Source organism: Arachis stenosperma, chromosome 3, assembly GCF_014773155.1.
Source record: "Arachis stenosperma cultivar V10309 chromosome 3, arast.V10309.gnm1.PFL2, whole genome shotgun sequence".
Classification (NCBI taxonomy): domain Eukaryota; kingdom Viridiplantae; phylum Streptophyta; class Magnoliopsida; order Fabales; family Fabaceae; genus Arachis; species Arachis stenosperma.
This window is the reverse complement of record NC_080379.1, coordinates 20365578-20383265: the sequence shown is the minus strand read 5'-3', so window position 1 is coordinate 20383265 and position 17688 is coordinate 20365578. Positions and strand designations below refer to the sequence as shown.

General features: G+C 32.9%; 1 protein-coding gene across 1 annotated transcript; it reads right to left on the bottom strand.

Annotated features, from left to right (window-relative positions):
- Positions 1 to 12033: 12033 nt before the first annotated feature.
- On the bottom strand, positions 12034 to 17098 carry LOC130970326 (tricyclene synthase EBOS, chloroplastic-like). The gene is made up of 7 exons (XM_057896379.1): positions 16807 to 17098; positions 16288 to 16558; positions 15118 to 15493; positions 14298 to 14516; positions 13310 to 13448; positions 12941 to 13189; positions 12034 to 12429 (listed from the first exon to the last, which is right to left on the bottom strand). The coding sequence occupies exons 1-7, from the start codon at positions 17023 to 17025 to the stop codon at positions 12136 to 12138; spliced, it is 1767 nt and encodes a 588-aa protein (XP_057752362.1). The 5' UTR covers positions 17026 to 17098; the 3' UTR covers positions 12034 to 12135.
- Between the last annotated feature and the right edge of the window lie 590 nt (positions 17099 to 17688).

Genomic DNA, 17688 nt, shown 5'->3' with positions numbered 1-17688 from the left:
AAAGATGCCAACCACTTTCTACAAATCGGAAAAGATGAACACAGAATAATGTAAGAAGTTATCGAAAGCAATCCAAAAAAGAGCCTGACGAGGCCTTACGGATAGCTAAAATAATAACTTAAAGACTGGCCGATGTTCAGAAGTCGGACCAAGTCAACCCAAGTTATAAGTAAACCCTGGAAAGAAGTTTGGCCAACCCTATTAAAGAGGATTACTTTAACTTAAGAAGAGATCGACCTAATGAAGTCGGTTTCCTACAAAACAAAGTTATAAAAGTAATCCCTGAAAGAGACCTGACAAAGGTCCAAGAAAGAGGATTACAAAAATAACTTAAGAAGAGATCGACCTAACGAAGTCGGTTTCCTACAAAACAAAGTTATAAAAGTAATCCCTGAAAGAGACCTGACAAAGGTCCAAGAAAGAGGATTACAAAAATAACTTAAGAAGAGATCGACCTAATGAAGTCGGTTTCCTACGAAAACAAAGTTATAAAAAGTAATCCCTGAAAGAGACCTGACAAAGGTCTAAGAAAGAGGATTACAAAAATAACTTAGAAAGAGATCGACCTAATGAAGTCGGTTTCCTACGAAAACAAAGTTATAAAAAGTAATCCCTGAGAGAGACCTGACAAAGGCCCAAGAAAGGGGATTACAGAAATAACATAGAAAGAGATCGACCTAATGAAGTCAGTTTCCTACGAAAACAAAGTTATAAAAGTAATCCCTCAAAGAAACCTGATCAAGGTCCAAGAAAGGGGATTACAGAAATAACTTAGAAGGGACCAACGCAAAAGAATCGGTTACGGAGCGTCAAAAATGCGTACAAAGGCGAGAAAACCGAGAAACAAGTCGGACCCACATAGACACAAACTCAAAGGATAAGAGAAAACAAAAGTCAAAAACCTTGATATAATCTACAAAGTTAAAAAAGCATCGGCGACCATCAACACCTACTAAAGATAGCAAGCTACTTTTGTTTTTCAAAATAAAAGTTGCTAAAACAAGCAACTAGAGACCGTCAGCAAAATAAACAAAGTTTTAAAAAGCCCACAAGCTGGGCCAGCTACATAAATACACAGGGGGAGGATCAGCATCATCATCAACCTCGTCATCAGGGACAATCTTGCCATCCCTGACAACGTTGTCCAGGCTGAAAAGGGCGAGATCGGCCTCGGGAGCAATGACCTGAACTTGCTCTTTCAAGTTCTCGTAAGCAGCAGTTACGCTGCCAACAAGATGACCTTGGAGCTCAGAATAATCTTCCTGGGCATTGTCCAACTCCCCCCTCAGACGCATCACCTCCCGATAAGTCGTAACGTAACTCTCCTTATGCATCAGGGCTGTGTCCTCGGCCAACCTCAAAGAAGCTGCCAGTGAAAGGGAACTAGCCTTCTCATTCTCTAGATCCTTCTCCAACTTGGTCACCTTTAATTCAAGTTCCTTCTTCAGCCCCTTCATCCGATCAAACTCCTGCTTTGCCTCCTCCATAAATGCTTTGGTAGCATGGAGGGGAAGATTCTGAGCAGTCCGGTATGTAGCAGCCACCATATATGCCATCTGTACGTGATTTCGGACCATAAATTCCAAATGATGGAGGATGGACACATCGTCCATGGAGAGGGTACCATAGGGACCGATTTGCTGATCCACAAATTCAATGGCATTAAAGTCGGGAGCATTGAGGTCGAAAGGCTCAGCTGTTTTTTGTTTTTTATTGGGAGGAGCAACAGAAGGAGCAGCAGAAGTAGGGTGAGGATCCACCAGACGAACTCAGGGAGTAGGGATCACCTTCTTCACCCCAAAAGAACTCGGTACAGACGGCTTCATGTGCACTTGAGAGGATCCTTCCCCAGCCACCTTGGCTGAGATGTTTTTGGCAGCAGTCGCCCTCTGCGCTCTTTTAAAAGCTTTCATGGATTCATTAGTCTTCATCGCCTCTGCAAATAAAACAGAAATTAAGCTACAAGTCGGAAAAGGCAGTTACGAGTAATATAGAACAGATAAAAAAGGAAACACTAAATACCCAGCTCAGCTTGAAGAAGAGAGGGATTGGTTAGAAATTTCTTTGTGTCGAGATGGGGAGGTTGACCCCAGTGTTCTTCCAAGACAGTCACAAAGGCTCGCTCAGTCTCATCCAACATTTCCCACGTATATCGGGACACCCTTACATCTTTTTGCCATTCCAAGGGAAAAGCAGGCTCGTCATTTTCATCTAGAAAGAAGGGCCGAGCTCCTTCAACAGCTCGGACCTTGAAAAGGTAGTTTTTAAAATCACAGAATGACTCGTCAAACATGGAAAAAACTTTCTTTCCCTGGGTAGATCGAAAGGAGACCCAAGCTGCCTTCTTTTTTACCACTCCAGGCTTAGTCAAGACAAACAGATAGAAAAAGAGAGATTGCGAGGCAGGGATACCAAAGCCATTGCACAACAATTGAAAGATTTTTATGAAACCCCAGGAATTAGGGTGAAGTTGAGAAGGGGCGACATTACAGGACCATAACAGGTCGGTTTCAAATTTAGTAAAAGGAAGGGTGATACCCAGCTGACCAAAGAAAAAGTCATAAACATAGAAAAAAGGGTGATCGTCAACAACCCGAGTAGAGAAGCAAACTCTCTCGTCAGAAGAGGGAGGGACAAGCTCATAGTTCTTCTCATCGCCAGGATTACTACAGACACTGTGAAACTGCCTAAGCTGCGCGCAAAACTCAGAATCAACCAGAGAGACACACATAAGAACCATCGAGTCCACCCAATCGGCCATACCCTTAGGAACATGGGAAGGCATCTCTACAACGTTATTTCGGGAAGACATGAGGCCAACTAAATCCTACAAAAAGAAAAGAAGAACGTATTACTTAAAAACATCTTGGACGAGGGGCAAAACATCTCGACGGGCGGATGAACAGAAAAGGAAAACCCCAAGACTCAAGCCAAAAAAGTCCTGGAGCATCCCTTGGAGGCAATAACAAAGCAAGGTTTTCAAGCTATTTCTACAGCTTACGTCCCGGCACTCATCAAAAAGAAAATAAAGTCCCAGAGGAAGTAAAAACATAAAATCACCACCTTTCTACAGTTTATCAGCAAAAAGCATTGCTTCTACAGTTTATCAGCAAAAGGCATTATCAAAACACCAAAAATGCCAAACAAAAAAGCAGCAAAGACGCAAACTTTTTTTCGGAATCAAGCAAAGAACCATCACCAAAGGCACAAGCAGAAATGGCGACAACATGCAAAAATCCTAAAAGAAAAAGATTCAAGCAACAAGAAAAAAGATTCGCACCAAAAACAAAGAAATTCCAGAGCACGCAACAATCAGGCATGGTAAAAGCAGAAAGACCCAAATAACTTCCTCTGAGCAAAATGCAAACTTTCCACATATAAGGAAACAGAAGAAAGAAAAATCGAACCTGGAGAAAGCAGAAGAAAACCTCGAAAGAAAGCCGAAGGACAGAAGAAAAGCCACCCCTCGAAAACGGAGAGCTGCGAAGGAGAAAAGCTGGAGATCACCCTCTTCCACAGAGAGCAGCGACAGGGTAAAGGGAGAAGTTACGAAGAAAGAGTGAAGAAGAGAAACCATTTTTTGATTGAGAAATTCAAAATAAAAGACCAAGAGAAAACGGGGCAATTAATGCCAATTAAATGCAGATATTAAAACCCTCTCGCGTTCCCAAAAAAAAAAGCACTGATATAAAAACGCGCGCTTTTAGAGGAAAACGTTCTACATTCAAAAGCTGCTACAAAGGAATCGACAAAAAGCTTGAGTTCGACTTCACCAAAGAAGGACCGAAGTCAAAGACTCGACCTCAAGGAAGTCCGAGCTCAAGCAGGGGCACTGTTCATACCTTGGGTCGAGCTGTCTGACCCGGGATGTTCGACAGACAAAGCGACCGACCTCTTTAGGTCAGGACAACCCGACCTCTTCTCAAAGAGCTCGGCCAAGTCATAGGAAAGCCCAAACAAAGGGCCCAAATAGAGGAACACGTCCCAAATCCAAGGGCAGCCCAAGCCTACAGGGAGAAGGGCGGTTCCCTTGAAGATAAGATGACCTCACCTCAAGATAAGATAAGGATAAGATAAGATAACTAACTTATCTTATCCACAGAAGGTCACATCTCACCATTATAAATACACTGGAGCACCCAGGTATAACTCATACTCTGATTCTACTCAATACCTGCTTAATACCCTTGCTAACTTAAGCATCGGAGTCCCTTGCAGGTACCCCCCACCCTCCGGGGACGAAGGATCAGCACCATCACCAAGTCCAACAAGTCGGACACACCAGCTCCGGCCGCTATACACCTGCCGAACACGTCGACTCCGACCAGCACAGAAGATCTCGTCCGAGATTGACCTACAGTTTCAGGTAACCCTCAGAACAATAAGTATCATCTAAAACTAGCTAGGCAGATAGTAATATTTCATTAGTAATACCATATGATGCATCACATGTAAGTAAATATGGTAAAAGTAATATGCTGACCTTGCAGGGAACAGAACCAAATATCGAATTACAACTCCAAAGCACCACAAAGGAAATAAATAAACATTCCAATTCCAAGATTCTAATTGAATTGACTTGAAGCACCTTAAGAATGAATCATACTCAGCATAAAACTCAATATATGAGCAGATGACCAGAATCTATTCAAGGCGCCAAATAGGGGATGACATATATATATTGCAATATCAATATGAAATGACATTATGTTTAATGGCTTTCGGCTTCCATTAGACCTTAAATATAAAACTTCTGATTTATAGCAAAACCCTAAATCATCCATAAGAACTGAACAGAAAAATCAAGAGGCATTGAAGCCTGCAGAAGCAGGACATCATTTATTGTTGGAAAAAGCAAAATTTGCCCTGCTTGACAGTAAAAATTTCCCTTTTTAACAAAATTTCTGTATATAAATATCCATATTGTAAACCCTAAATAAACCATTATATCAAAACAATCCAAAAATCAATTCAACAAATAGATAATCAACCAATGCGATATTTTTGAAAAAATAAAATTAGCATAAGCATCAAGTTTTAAAAATGAAAAAAGAGGCTTTTTTGTCACCTATTTGCAGACAGCTCAAGTATAGGGAGACGGAGCAAAGGCACAACACGGGGACAGGAGGCCAGGAGCTACGAGGCTCGGCACGGTGCGGCGCGGCGACGTTAGGCGAGGGGCTTCACTGCGAGGGACAGCGATGGCTTGGACAGACAAACAGCGGAGAAGACCTCTGAACAGATCAAAGCAGAAGAAACCAACACAGAGGGAAGGAGGCAACGGATAGCACACCACTAAGCGTCCGTTGCAAATGACACCAGAGACGGACGCCGACGACGAACCAACGCAGGAGATGAGAGAACGTAGGGTTTTTTTTTTCTTTTGGGATGAAATGCAAAGTGTTTTTGGTATTTTGGAAAAATATATGTTTATTTAGCTAGCCACTGCAATCAAATGACAAGAATATTTATTTTTTACCAAGAATATTCTGTTATCTTAAACGTTATACTGACAACAGGGACTTAATTGAAAAAAAAAATTAATTTACAGGAACCCAATATAAAAAGAAAAAAAAGTATAGGGACCTAATTGAAAATTCGGTGAAACTATGCAGAATAATTAAACCTATATTAAAAACAGAGTTTTGTTCATTAATTTTGTTTTTGACCTAAGAATTACATAAAAAAATATAATAATATTCTATATAATTATAACATACTAATACTTTTAGTTAAAATATTGTTACATATTTTTTAATTAAAGTGAGTTCTTTTAAAAAAATTTAAAAATTTAAAAACAAATTATTAATTATTAATTATGTATCTTAAAGGTTCTGATACTTTTATAAAATATAAGATATAATTCTCAAAATAAAATTATAGTCAAAATATATTATCATGAGAAAATATAATTTAATTTTAATATACTATCAGTATAAAATAGTTTTACACGTACATCTAATTACAATTTATATTTAATATTGGGTGTTTTTATTATATTTTAAAATATTTTAAAAATATTTTTAATTTTTTATTGTTACCAAAAATAAAGATACTTTGGTTAATGTTTTAAAAAATCAGAGATAATTTTAATAATTTACCTTTTTCTTAAAACAAAATCATGGCCATCATGGCTGTCGTAATAAGAGTAAAATTTTATATATTTAATAATACTATTAGATTTAGGATCAATTTAGATAACCCTATAAATATTTTTTTAATTTTTAATTTATAAAACGTTATAGTATTAATATTTGATATAATTTTTAAAATTAAATTATAACTTTTAAAAAGTTATTTAAGTGTTTATGAAAAAATTAAAAAAATAATTTTTATTATAATAAAAAATTATCATTTTTTTAAAATAAATATTTTTAAAATAAAAAAATTAAACACAAAATAATTTATTTATAAATTATTTTTAATGAATATTTATTATTTAAATCTTTTTTAAAAAAACTTAATTAAGCTTAATTAAGTAATTAACTATTTGCTAATCAAAATATACGCAATACTAATATTTATAAATATCTTGCACATATTTACAGCAACACAAGTTTTAATGCTCCTTAAAGGACTATTTTGACAAGTAATATGCAAGATGCTTCAACACTAATAACTTACATGTATAATCATGATTTTGATAATCGAATCGAATCAGTTAGTTTGACCTGATTAATCGAAAATTAATTATTAGCTCTGTATGGTTCAAAATAAAAACTTGTTATTAATAAATTGGTCAACCACAAAAAAAAATAGTAAAAAAAAAAAACGATGAAACCAACTCTATAATATCCTACCGTATAGAGTTTTACACTTAAAATATAAAATAGAGGTGGGTTGTATTACGATTTCTAAAATAAAATATATAGATAACAGGATTGAAAAGGAGATAATATACGAGGAGTCTTGAAAAACAGGTAAAACAAAAATCGCAAAATAAAAGCGCAACACTCAGAAAAACGAGATTTCTTGCGTGCAAAGAAAGCTAAGGATCATAAGCATAATAAACAAAAAAAATAGGAATAGAAGATCAAAAGTATAAAATAACAAGCTTCCAACTCAGCCTGTGAAACTAAGACTGGTTGGAGAATATTTACATACATATAAACATAGCTCGAAGGCCAAAAATATATACATAAAACCCTAGTTCTCCATAAAACATCTAAGAGGTGCAAAAGAAAAGTATATATACAAACATATGAGGAGAGTCTATATATATATATAGTATGGAATGAGAATCAGAGGTTCTTAGCATGCTAAAAGGTGTCAAACACATAAGATATATGGTCTTGGGAATGCCAGAGGCAATCCTAGAACACCAACACTCAGGTTATAAAACTTAAATAACTAAAACAGAAACCATGAATCAGGGTGATTCTCTAAGGCTTTCTAAACTTAACCAATTCCTTAAATCTAACTAAAAACCTAACTAGAACCCTAAATCTCTTCGTCTTTCCTCCATTCCTCCGTATCTGATGAAAGTACAAGGACAAAAAAGCAGACAATGACAAACACAGGTAGGATGCAAGTAATACAAATAGCAAGTATAATAATTAGCATATTATAATCATTTAGGCCGTCCCAATTAAGTTACACTCAAACAAAATCATACAAATGCATATGATAAATGTCTATCCTACTGGACATGAGCTCACGTGTCGATTAACTGCCAGAACCCGACACACCCGGTAGCTAACCCGGATACCATCTCTCGACTGTGCATCTCCAGAAGGCATAAGATCGGGAGATTAGTGCCCTACCACCTTCTCCTGGAGACATACACTAGGGGATAATAAATCGGGGGATTAGTGTCTTACCACCTTCCCCAAGTGAGGCCGTGTCATACCGGTTGGGGGATTTGTGCCTTACCACCTTGCAAACAGAGAGAGAAAGAATGTGAGGGAATATGTTGGGGAATTAGTTCCCTACCACATTCCTCACATCCCACAAAACACAATCACAAAGAATACGGAGGAAAAGATCGAGGGATTAGTGCCCTACCGCCTTCCCGCATCCAACACATCAAATATCGTCTCTATGTCCTTTTACTCTCAAAATTCATCATCATTATTCTTTTACATTCATTCATTATAACCAAGGTCTCACACATACATCTCATATCTTTGCATTTTTATACATAATTCATTATTTCAAATCTTACTTCACTCTCAAATTATCACCATTTCCTAACTCCACCTTATTACTAGACTTACTACTATAATTTAGGGCTAAAAGAATGAAAATAGAGGTTTAGAAGTTTAAAATTAGACTTAAAAACACAAAATCCAGTTTTGCTGAAACAGAGGTCAAGTATACGCGTGGGCCACGCGTACGCGTAAGCGTGAAAAATCCTTACTCGCGTACGCGTGAATCCCAAACCGAAAGGGTTGTTCACGTCGCGAGCAGGTGGTCGCGTACGCGTGAACGTACATTTTGTGAAATTTTTTAACTTAGCCTGAAAAACCTGCAAAATTTTTATTTTCAATCCCAAACTTCTGACGCGCATAACTTTTTTGTTTTAAAACATTTTTCTTCCGTTCTTCAAACGACGTAAACTTCACAGACCTAATTTTCATATAAAATAAGTTTGAAATCATTTGGAGGTCCGGAAGCCAAATTATGGCTCGCCGAAGTTCAGTCAAAAACTAACGTTACACAAAACTTCAAAACTTCTACTTTCTTAAAAACACAACTTCAATTTAACTTACCATACCCATAAATCTCCAACACAACACATTTTCCTCAACACCACAACAACCTCCATGTCTTACCATATCTCAAATCAACAATGCCATGCATCAATCTCTCAAATACATCAACAAAATCATAATTTACCTATCCTAAACATATACATTCATGTCATTGATAAACCGATATTTTACGGTTTATCTTGTGCTTATTTCAGTAGATTCTACCCATTATTCTCACACTTATTCATGTAAATTGTATGTTTTATATTTTTCTTCCCAATTCTGTACTATGATTGAAAACATGCTTATTTGGCCTTAATTTAGCTAATTTTAATTCATCTTTATTACCATTCGATGTCGTGATATGTGTGCTGAGTATCTTTCAGGGTTTATAGGGCAGGAATGGCTTAGAAGATGGAAAGGAAGCATGCAAAAGTGGAAGGAATACAAGAAATTGAAGGAATTGCAAAGCTGTCACGCCTGACCTCTTTGTATTAAATCGATCATAACTTGAGCTACAGAGATCCGAATGAGGCGGTTCCAGTTGCGTTGGAAAGCTAACATCCGGGGCTTCAAAATGATATGCAATTTGCCATAGTTGACTTGCTGTTAGGCGACGCATACGCGTGGATGACGCGTACACGTGAATAGTGCGGCAGATAAGCGACGCGTACACGCGTGACGGAGCTACGTGCTATACGTATCAAAAATCGCTGGGGGCGATTTCTGGACTGTTTTTGGCCTAATTTCAACCTCGAAAACATAGATTAGAGACTGGGAGTGGAGCAGAATCAAGAATACACTTCTCTTCACATAATTTTAGGGTTTTAGATGTAGCTTTTTAGAGAGAAAGGCTCTCTCCTCTCTCTAGGTTCTTAGGTTTTTAGATTTATTTCTTCTCAAATTTCAGGTTCAATCTTCCTTTAATTTAGTTTTCTTCTACTTTTATTTATTCCATTACTTTAGTTTATCTTCTTCTCTTGTTAATTTCCCTTTTTGACCATTTTTATGTTTATGATCTCTTGTTACGTTTGGTTTCTTTTAATGATATTTATGTTCTCTATGTTTATTGTTACTCTCTTTAATTGTTAGTCATTTGTGTTTACAATTGGTTGTTTTGATTTTATTATCTCTTATTAATTTTCTATGTTTTTATTTTGCGCCTTCCAAGTGTTTGATAAAATGTTTGGTTGGATGCTAGAGTAGATTTTTCTCCTCTTGGCCTTGGTTGAGTAACTGATGACATTTGAGTTATCAAACTCCTTTGTTGATTGATAATTGAAAGTTGCTAATTGATTTGGATTTCACTAACTCTAGTCTTTCCTTAGGAATTGGCTAAGACTTGAGGAATCAAATTGGTTCATCCACTTGACTTTCCTCCATAGTTAGAGGTTAACTAAGTGGGCGCAATGGATAATTGATGTCACAATTGAGGAAAATAATGAGGATAGGACTTCTAGTTCTCATACCTTATCAAGAGCCTTTATAGTTATTATTTTATTTCCATTGCAATTTACTTTTCTTGTCTCTTAATCCAAAATCCAAAAAGATACAATCTTATAACCAATAATAAGAACACTTCCCTGCTATTTTTTGAGAGACGACCCGAGGTTTGAATACTTCGGTTTATTTTTATTGGGTTTGCATTGTGACAAACAAATTAAATTTTATTGAGGTTGATTTGTCGGTTTAGATCTATACTAGCAACGAAGTTATTTTGTGAAATTCTTTACTGACATTTTCCATGAGTCATCAATCCATTAATCATCAATTTTCACATCATAATATTATCATCAGTGGCAGTCACCCAGTCAAATACACAACTCATATCATAAATCATCATAAAGATACTCAGCATTAATCATTCCTTTACGTTCCAACCTATCATATGGTTGTCTAGTCTAAGTTTTCATAGAATATTATATATTAAATACGCGAAACATAAATCGTACCTTGGCCGATTTTCACGTATTTCCCAAGGCAACCCACAAGCCTTCCTCACCACAAATTCAGCTTCCCAAACTTCTAATCAAGCCCCTAATGCTTTCAAATTTCGCTTCTTATCTCATATATATATACACCTAATACAATTTTCACATATACATACCCAAATTGAATCCTCAACATACTAAATCAAAGAATTGGCTAGGGTTAATGATTCTTACCGTGTATGTGCTTCAACTAAGTCAAAACTCACCAATTCCTCATGTCAATTTGATCTTAAAATATCAAATTAACCAAAATCTCAATACCCCAAACCTTGATGTTATTCGAATTGAAGAGGAGAGAATAGGAACTGGAAATATGATTTCCTCACCTTATAATTTACTGGGCTTTGTAGAGCTCGTCACTGCGGACGCGTGACCGCAAATGGTGTGGTGATCGTGTTGGGAATAAGACACCATTCCCCCTTGAGAAAACACCTTTGACAGAGAAATAAAATAGACACAATCACAACACAAAAATTTAACGTGGAAACTCCAATTACCGAAGAAAAAGCCACGGCCGTTGTCAAATGACAACCAGAGAATATCACCATGTGAAAATTGTTACAACACATAGACTTCTTTCTCTCTAACACCGGCACCCCAGTACACCCATACTCTCTCAAAGCAAATATCTAACTACACCTCACAACACTCTCTAATCAAAGAGTACAGAGGAAAAGAAAAAATCAGATACAAGCTTAAAGTGTTTCCGATTGGTGCAAAAAACAAATGGAGAACTTAGCCTCATATTTATAACTTAGGCCACCCACTCCATTTGCTATCCTAAGCAATGTGAGACTAATTCAACCAAATCTTAACAGATCGGAGTTCAGAGCGAGAAGTTATGTGAATTTAATCAAAGCCAACGGTTTTTAGTGAAGCAAAGTGTTCTTCTCCCTTTGCTGAAATGTTTCAGCGTGCTTGCATGCAAAGGGAAAGAGAGTGAGCAGAACCTCATTAAATGGAATGGGTTGGTTGAACCCAACAGTTCGGTTCGAGTTCGATTTGATTGGTTCGGTCTGTTTGATTTAATTTTGGGTCAAATTCTTTGAAATTAGTGTCAAAATTCTTATTTTAATTAGTTCTATCCTATGTTACTATAAAATTTTTATATTTTTTAATTTTTTTATTAAAATTAATTTATTAATTAATTATTCATTAATTTTACGGAGTTTACAAACTTAATTTTTAAATTCCAATGATAAATTGGTATAAAATAATAAAATATAATTTCTTTTAAAATATATATATTATAGATAAATATATTATTTTATTATATTCAATTTATCTGTATTAAATTTTAGTTGAACTCTTAAATCATTAAAATTCTTGCTGTACCATTTAATGACTGATTTAGATATGATGCTTTTTTCTGAATTGATTAATGAGCGATGACAAACTCATATGAATTTTTTATAAACAAAAAAAATTACAAAATATATTATCATAATTCATCATAGAGAAACAGGTTCAATTATCAAAGAACGAATTCGATTCTTTGCTGATGCATCAGGTGCTCCATGGGCATCTCCATATTGATACGTGCACTGAGAAATCCTACCAAGGTTCATTGCTGTTTCAATGAAAGATTTAGAGAATGGAGAATTGATGACTCTATCTTTGTTCATTTTCTTCCATGTCTCATCTAGAACATTGTTTATGTATTTGTGTGCACATTTCTCACTTGCACCATTTTCCCTCATGTAGCATATAATAGAGCTTGCTGCTTCACCTCTTTGTAGCTCAGCCTATAAATCAACATGTAATGATAAAACATTAATTAAATTTTTCTAATAAAAATTAAATGAAAAAATGATTCTTTTGTTGAAAAACAAAAGTGTTATTTTCAAATTGAAGGAGATAAATTAATTCTTTTAAATTCATCAAATATACTATCTTAATAATATTTGTTTAAAACAGTGTGACGATGATATATATTAGTATGATTTTTACTTAATTTATTATTATGCATTTTAAAAATCATTTCTAGTCAATTTGTTTAACACATATGCACGGCGGATGGATTTGGATCTTCTAAAATTTTAATTTTATTTTAGAAAATAAAGTGTGATCTCTCATAATTTATTTTATAGATGAAATAAAAAAATATAAAAAAAAAAACTCAAATGTAAGAGATTATATTTTATTCTCTCAAATAAAAATTTAACATTTAGAAAATCTAAATTTATTTTGTGACGGTTTTATAAAACCATCGCAAAATTTCCACCGCTATTGTTGTAGTGAGCCAAATTAAATCACCTTAGAGGTTCCCAAATCATTGCAAAGTCGAAAAATAGTAGATGGTCCACGCAATAGGTCATGATAATTATGCAAGGAATCAAGTGCTTCTTTAGTGATGTTGTGATTCAATAAGAAATAGGCATGCGTTAATATAACAACACCAGACACTGACACCCAAGCATTATTGAGGTACTCCTCAAATTTTGGTATATTTTTCTCCTTGCACCACTTGGCTTCTATTAGGAATGCTTTCAACATATCTGACCACTGTAATTAAAAAACCATCACATACAACATTAATCAATTATTTTGATGTTATAACTACCCCAAAAATAAAAAGTTAACAATTTGTTTCCGCTTATTCATAATAATAATTATTGCACTTACTGTTCTGGTGAGGTAGGGAAGGATGTCAAGTCCTTGCTTGTAAAGAACATCATAGGCCAATTCGTTAACAGTGTTGTAGAGTGCTAGAAAGCAAATCCTCATGTAATCTGGTAGAACTTGAACTGCTTTAATGTCCCAACTGAAACATGTTCTATTTTATTAGGTTAAATATATACTAAAATCAATCAGTTACTACTTACTAAGTATAAAAATATGTATTTAGTATTTTATAAAAAACAATTATATTACTACAAATAAATTTGATTATTGATCAATTACGTAGTACAGATTTAATTTTTCTTTTATTACAAGTTCGATTATTTTGATAACTAACTAAAGTTGAAAAAATTATGTAAATCAATAAATATATAATAATTCATTTAGTGACTAATTTTATATAATATTTTTTAATTTAACAATTAGCACCTAATTAATTAACAAGCAGCTACTTCACCAACACTTTAAATAATATAATACGTATTCCATCCCTGTTTATTTGATATTTTTACACTTAAGTAAATTATAGGTTTAATTATTTTGTTGATTTTTATAATTTTACTAAATTTTTAATTGAATTCTTATATATTTTTTTTTAATTGGGTCTCTACATTGTTTTAAATTTTGTAATTACATCTTTTTTATGTTAAAAATGTTAAAATTAACATAATATTTTTACCAAAATACATGCGGTCAGAGATTTAATTAAGTTTTTAATTATAAATACTTTTAATTTATGAAAAAATATTCAATTAACTCTAATATTTTTTACACTAGAAAGGACTTAATTACAAAATTAAAGCAATACAGGAACCAATTAAAAAAATATATATATAAAAATTTAATTAAAAATTTAATAAAATTATAGAGAACAAAAAAGTAATTAAACTTAAATTATATGCTATATATATATATATATATATATATAAACTAATTCAGATACTTGACCAATTGGTTATTTAAGAAAAGAATTGATGAAGAAATAAATAACCTTTCTACAGCTGCGGTGAAAAGCTCAAGCTCATCCAAGGTCCCATAAACATCATAGACATCATCGATTATTGTAATGAAGGAAGTGACTTTGGTTAACCCTTTACGGAGATCACTGAAATGAGGCTCAAAGGCCATTCCAACAGTCCAAAAGAAACACTCCATTAACCTGTCTCTGCTGAAGCTTAACTTTGAGGCTACTCCCACTTGCTTCCACCATCTTCATATTATCATTACAAAATATTTAAGAGATAACAGAAAAATTAGTCTAAAATAATATTTTTGTAATTGATGCAAATCTTTATTGATCGATTAGCTAGAAGCAAATAAATAAAATAGTTAACTTAGTCAGAAATAAGATCATTCATATTAAATATAACATGATATTAGGAATAAAAAGATTTATGCAAAAATTTACACAAATCTAAAAAGAAACTTTTGCGTAAAGTATATGTTAGAGATTAACTATTCATATTCATGTGTCTTCTTTCTATTCATTTAAATTATAGTAATTAGAGTTTAAATTATATTTAAAAAAATTATTTTAATTTATAAAACAACACTAATTGAAGTAGGTTTTTATGGTACCCATAATCGATCGAGATGTATATTGCGAAAAATTTTATGTGATTTTATAATATATTTCATGCGTATTTTAAATTAATTAAAATAATTTTTTATTTTATGTATTTAAAATTAAAAAATAAAAAATTATAGCTATAATTATTTTTAATAGACATAATAAATATGTTTTAGAAAATTGTTAATTAAGTGTCATATATATAAATCGAAGTATAAATTAAAGTGATTATATTAATTACCTTGAGATTTCTTGAAGGTCTTTTTGAAGTGTTGATTGAACAACGTTAAAATCTAATTTAGCTGCTTCAAGTAATATCCTATTTGCGTCTCTTCTTTTTTCATAAGCCTCAATGTACCATCTGGCTTCAAGTCTTTGGATTCTATGATGCAATGGAAGTTCCAATGCATGCTTCACTTGTTCTAAGAGGACATTATTCTCATCATTGATGATTAAGTTCTTGAGATGGAAGGTTGTGAATGATTTTGCCTCATCCAAGATTGTTTCTCCTTCATAACCAAGAAATGATGCCTCGTATAGACTCAGCATCCCTTTCACGTCTTTGGTAAGGCTTTTCTTGAAGTTATTCTTCTTGTCCTTGAACTTCTCAAACACATCTACATCATGATTATCAAACATGTTTCACTATATATCCATTGATTTGTTGTTTTAAGGGTGACTAGTATAATATATAATATCACATCTCTAAATTTCAACTAAATAATAAAAAAAATGGTTAAAACTTGTTATTTAGTTTAGTAACTCATCATCATATTATCAACTAACTGTTAACCAAAAATAATAAATATATTGATATGTAATTTAAAAAATTACAGATAATTAATTTTTAAATTTTAAGAAGTAAATTAAAAGATTTATAGATAATTAACTTTTTAAGTCCTTAATATTAATTAATTTTTATTTTATAAAATTATCTTTTAAATAATTATTTTTTTGGAAGATTTAAAATTTAAAATTATAAATTATAATTTTAATTTTAAATATTTAAAATTTTAAAATTTTTTATTAAAAAATTAACTAATGTTTGAAAAAAAAAAGTTTACTTTGGAATTTTCTTTTATGATAAAAAAATCAATTCTATATCAATGAGTTATAATTCAAATGAAATAATCTCTTGGTACTAATCTTTTCAGATTCCACTCTCACTACTAATTTTAAAAAATAAAAATAAAAATAATTCCAACTCCACACTCCACAATTTAATAATTAAATCTCCTATGTCTTTATCACTTGAGAGTCGTGTTCGAATTCCTTTCTACATTCTCTTGTGGTCCTCCCATGAAGTCCCAGAAGCGGACAACTATATATATATAGAGAGAGAGAAAGAGAAAGAGAAAGAGAGGCAACGTTATATATATATATATATATATATATATATATATATATATACCTGGTGAGACATCATAGCCATATTCTCTTAGGAGCCTGAAGCTTAAAGCGGTTTCGTGCAGGTTATTCGTATTCACAAATTTGCCACTACTAGACACAAACCTATCAAGTGTTTCTTCTATTTCCTTCTCAAAGTGGTAACTCAGACCCAACCTCTTCACATCATTAACTAGATCCAGCTTATGCCATATCTCTCCATTATCTTCCTTCTGCTTTATCATTCTCCTAACTTTCTCTTTTAGATTCCCATTTAAATCCTCGTATATCGAATCCTGCATATACAAAGAGAAAATCACGTTAATTTTTAAATAATTCTTTTTTTTTTATCTTATACTAAAATCCTTAGTTTTGAAAATGATAGACCTAACACTAAACTTGTTATGTCCTAAAAATTCTGTGGTTATGAAATTATTTATCTGAAAAATATAAATTAATTAATAAAAATATATAAATAATTATTTCTCTAACGGTTAATAATAATAAAGGTGTACGTAAAAAATAAAGTATGCTTGATTATTACCGAATAATGATGCTTTAAGGACTGTAAAAAGTCGAAAGTCCAGAGGTTAGGCTGGTAATTTGCTGATTTTCTTGGAGGAACAACGGCTGTGGTTGTTGCCACGCAACGGATCCGAGAACTGTTAATAATTCTATGATTACTAATAAGAGGTTCCACTGGTTCGTTATGTTTGGCAAGATGAACATTTGAAATAATGGAGGAAGAAGAATTGAGTAACATGGTATTGAGTATTGACTAATGTCACCGTTATTATTATGGAAGCTAAGTTCGTATAAAGCTTAGTAATTGGGGTTTGTTTGGGAAATTAGTTGTGTTGGATCATATATATATATATAAATGAATTAACAAAGGTGTGAAAACTTTAGGAGCTCGTGTGAGAAATGCCACGTATATTAATATAAGATTCTTGTTTTCAACGTGGAGTTTATTCACTCAAACCCTCTCTCTCCCTCCCACGCCTTTTAATTTTAATGTTTTACTTGTTTTTCTTTTCTTAAATTGTTAAAGAAAGTGATAGATACTCTTAGCTTATTGTACTTAATGAACTTGAATTACGATATTCATCTTGCAATTGGAATCTGCACTATGGTCACGCGGTGAAACTAATTAGCAACGCATACAAAACGTGAAATAATAATAATAATAATAATAATAATAATAATAATAATAATAATAATAATTGTTGAGTTTAAAAAACTTATATTAAAATAATGATCAAATATTATTAAAATATTGATTAAAAAATTATTAAATTATTATATATTTCCAATGGTTTGTTTAATTGCAGAAAGTTTGTGATCGAACCAAAATTGATGCCCACTGTGATTAAACTGTCCATCTCTCATGTTAAAAAAAAAAAATATTCCATTCTATATGGCTGAA

What these genes read in the sequence shown, in the direction of transcription:
- LOC130970326 (XM_057896379.1), bottom strand. Translation starts at nt 17,025, where the DNA reads ATGTTACTCAATTCTTCTTCCTCCATTATTTCAAATGTTCATCTTGCC. An exon ending in CCTTAAAGCATCATTATTCG is followed by an intron (nt 16,559 to 16,806) that starts GTAATAATCAAG and finishes TTGTATATGCAG; the next exon opens with GATTCGATATACGAGGATTT. An exon ending in TTCCCTACCTCACCAGAACA is followed by an intron (nt 13,190 to 13,309) that starts GTAAGTGCAATA and finishes TTTTAATTACAG; the next exon opens with TGGTCAGATATGTTGAAAGC.